Here is a 2,765-nt window from a genome sequence, read left to right on the forward strand (position 1 = left end):
CGGGGTCCAACGGGACTCCCGATCACGGCCGGTTGTGATACAGCCCGGGGTCCAATGGGACTCCCGATCACGGCCGGTCGTGATACAGCCCGGGGTCCAATAACAACATACATATTATACATTTTCTATGAAGCTTTTTAACTCTGATAAAATCCCTTCCCAAATTCTAGAGTGGAGGCATGGRAARRMWWCCKCGMGGWWKYYTTYCCATCTAATATTAGCTTGTTATCCATTGTCTGATAAAACTACAGAAATGAGTTACCGGTAAGTACGTCTTTAGGACATCTGACCCTACCCTGATAAGCCAATAGCACATTTCAAGATGCCATCTCCTTTTAATACCGAATAACTTTTTGATTTCCTACGTTGTCCTTGGACTGATGACCATAGCTGTTGTATGGGCTTGACCTTGGCTTGACCTTTAACCAGAGGGATATTGACATCAATGTGACGCACTGCTTTTGGTCCACAATGAGTTCTGGTCAAACATAGTGCACTTTCCTAAGCAAACAGGATGTAATTTAGGACGCACGTTACTACAGTATGCGAACGCTATCTCACCGACTAAAATAGTGACCACGGTGGTGTTGGCATACTGCTCAATCTCCCTCAGCCATTCTGGAAGGCACCGGAAGGAGTCCTCGCACGTGATGTCATAGGTGAGGATGAGGGCGTTGGCACTCCGGTAGTAACTCTGGGTGATGGAGCGGAAGCGCTCCTGGCCTGCTGTGTCCCAGATCTGCAGCTGGAGGAAAATATGTGTGTTAAAATCACATTAACTAGATTCCTTTACAGCAGGGATGATCAACTAGATTCCTTTATAGCAGGGATCATCAACTAGATTCCTTTACAGCAGGGATCATCAACTGATTCCTTTACAGCAGGGATCAATCAACTAGATCTCTTAGTAGCAGTGGATATCAAAGTCTAGAATTCCTTTATAGCAGGGATCATCACTTAAGATGTCCTTACAAGCAGCGGATCATCACTAGATTCCTTTATAGCAAGGGATCATCAACTAGATTCCCTTATAGCAGGGATGATCCTAGATTCTTTATAGTGCATGATCAGTCAAAACTAGTTCCTTTTGACAGCAGGGATCATCAACTAGTATTCCTTTACAGCAGGCGGAATGCATTCAACTAAGATTCCATTATGCAGATCATGCAAACTGAGAGTTCCTTTTACAGCAGGGAATCATCAATAGATTCCTACAGCAGGGTATCATACTAGATTCCTTTATAGGCAGGTGATCATCAAACTAAGATTCCTTTAAACAGCAGTGGATCATTCAACTAGATTCCTTTAACAAGCAGGTTTCATCAACTAGATTCCTTTATAGCAGGGATCATCAACTAGATTCCTTTCAGCAGAAATTCATCAAACTAGTATTCCTTTAATAGCAGGGATCATCAAACCTAAGAATCCTTTGATAGCGAGGGATCATCAACTAGATTCCTTTACAGCAGGGTCATCAACTAGATTTCCTTTACAAAGCCAGGGAATCATCAACTAGATTCCTTTACAGCAGGAAAATTCACAAACTAGATTCCTTTATACAGGGGATCCCATCAACTAGATTCCTTTATAGCGAAGGGAAGCAGCAACTAGATCCTTTACAAGCAGGAATCATATCAACTAGATTCCTTTTATAGCAGGATCATCAAACTAAATCCGTTACAGCAGGATCACAACTAGATTCCTTTAAATAGCAGGGATCATCAACTAGATCCGTACAGCAGGATCATCACTAGATCCTTTAATAGCAGGGATCATCAACTAGATCCTTAAGCAGGGATCATCATACTAGATTCCTTAAACTAGCAGGATCATCACTAGATTCATTTACAAGCAGGGATCATACACTAGATTGCCTTTACAGCAGAATCATCACTAGAATTCCTTTACTAGCAGGGATGCATCAAACTAGATTCCTTTAAAGAGGGGATCATCAACTAGATTCCTTTACATGCAGGGATGATCAACTAGATTCCTTTATAGCAGGGATCATCACTAGATTCCTTACACAGATCATAATGATCTTACCGCAGGATCATCAAACTAAGATCTTTATAGCAGAAGTCAAACTAGATTCCTTTACAGCAGGGATTCATTCAACTAGATTCCTTTTAGCCAGGTAATAGTCTTATTCAGGGATTCATAAACTAGAAATTTCCTTATAGCAGGGATCCATCAACAGATTTCCTTTATAGCAGGGATCATCAACTAGATTCTTTATAAGCAGGGTCATCAACGAGATTCCTTATAGCAGGGATCACAAACTTAGATTCCTTTTATAGCAGGGATCAATCAACTAGATTCCTTTATAAGCAAGGATCATCAAACGAGATCCTTTACAGCAGGGATCATCACTTAGATCTCCTTTATAGCAGGCGATTTTCTTCTTGAGTGATTTGGTCAGGGGTGCATAGACATTTAATTTGACAAATAATGTGTAGACTGCAAAATTGACTGCAAGAAGCCTAGGAAAACAGATATAATATTTGACAAAACATGATAAACATTGTATACGATCACACATCTCTCTATTCTGCATTGAGAATAGTTTGAAAAACAGTTTTTCAAAATGAAAACACCTTTGGAGCCGAGTTCTGGTGTTTTTACAAGTCTCAAAAACTTGGGGGGGGGGTGGCAAATATAAAATCACCCGCGGGTTCAAAATTTCGCCCCATGGGATCGTTATGTTGGAAACCCTGCTTTATAGAACTCTAAAGTAATTGTACATAAAGTGTGATTGACAGACC

General features: G+C 40.7%; 1 protein-coding gene across 1 annotated transcript in view; it reads right to left on the minus strand.

The window, feature by feature from the left end:
- The window catches only part of rab30 (RAB30, member RAS oncogene family), a gene marked incomplete at its 5' end in the record, with an annotated part of 2,440 nt that extends 1,665 nt beyond the window's left edge, over positions 1–775 (minus strand). The window contains one exon of the mRNA XM_024138791.2: positions 562–775. Within this exon, the coding sequence (XP_023994559.2) occupies positions 562–775 (214 nt within the window). The remainder of the gene's footprint in view (positions 1–561) is intronic.
- Between the last annotated feature and the right edge of the window lie 1,990 nt (positions 776–2,765).

The sequence above is a fragment of the Salvelinus sp. IW2-2015 genome, unplaced genomic scaffold (genome assembly GCF_002910315.2).
Source record: "Salvelinus sp. IW2-2015 unplaced genomic scaffold, ASM291031v2 Un_scaffold1587, whole genome shotgun sequence".
Lineage (NCBI taxonomy): Eukaryota > Metazoa > Chordata > Actinopteri > Salmoniformes > Salmonidae > Salvelinus > Salvelinus sp. IW2-2015.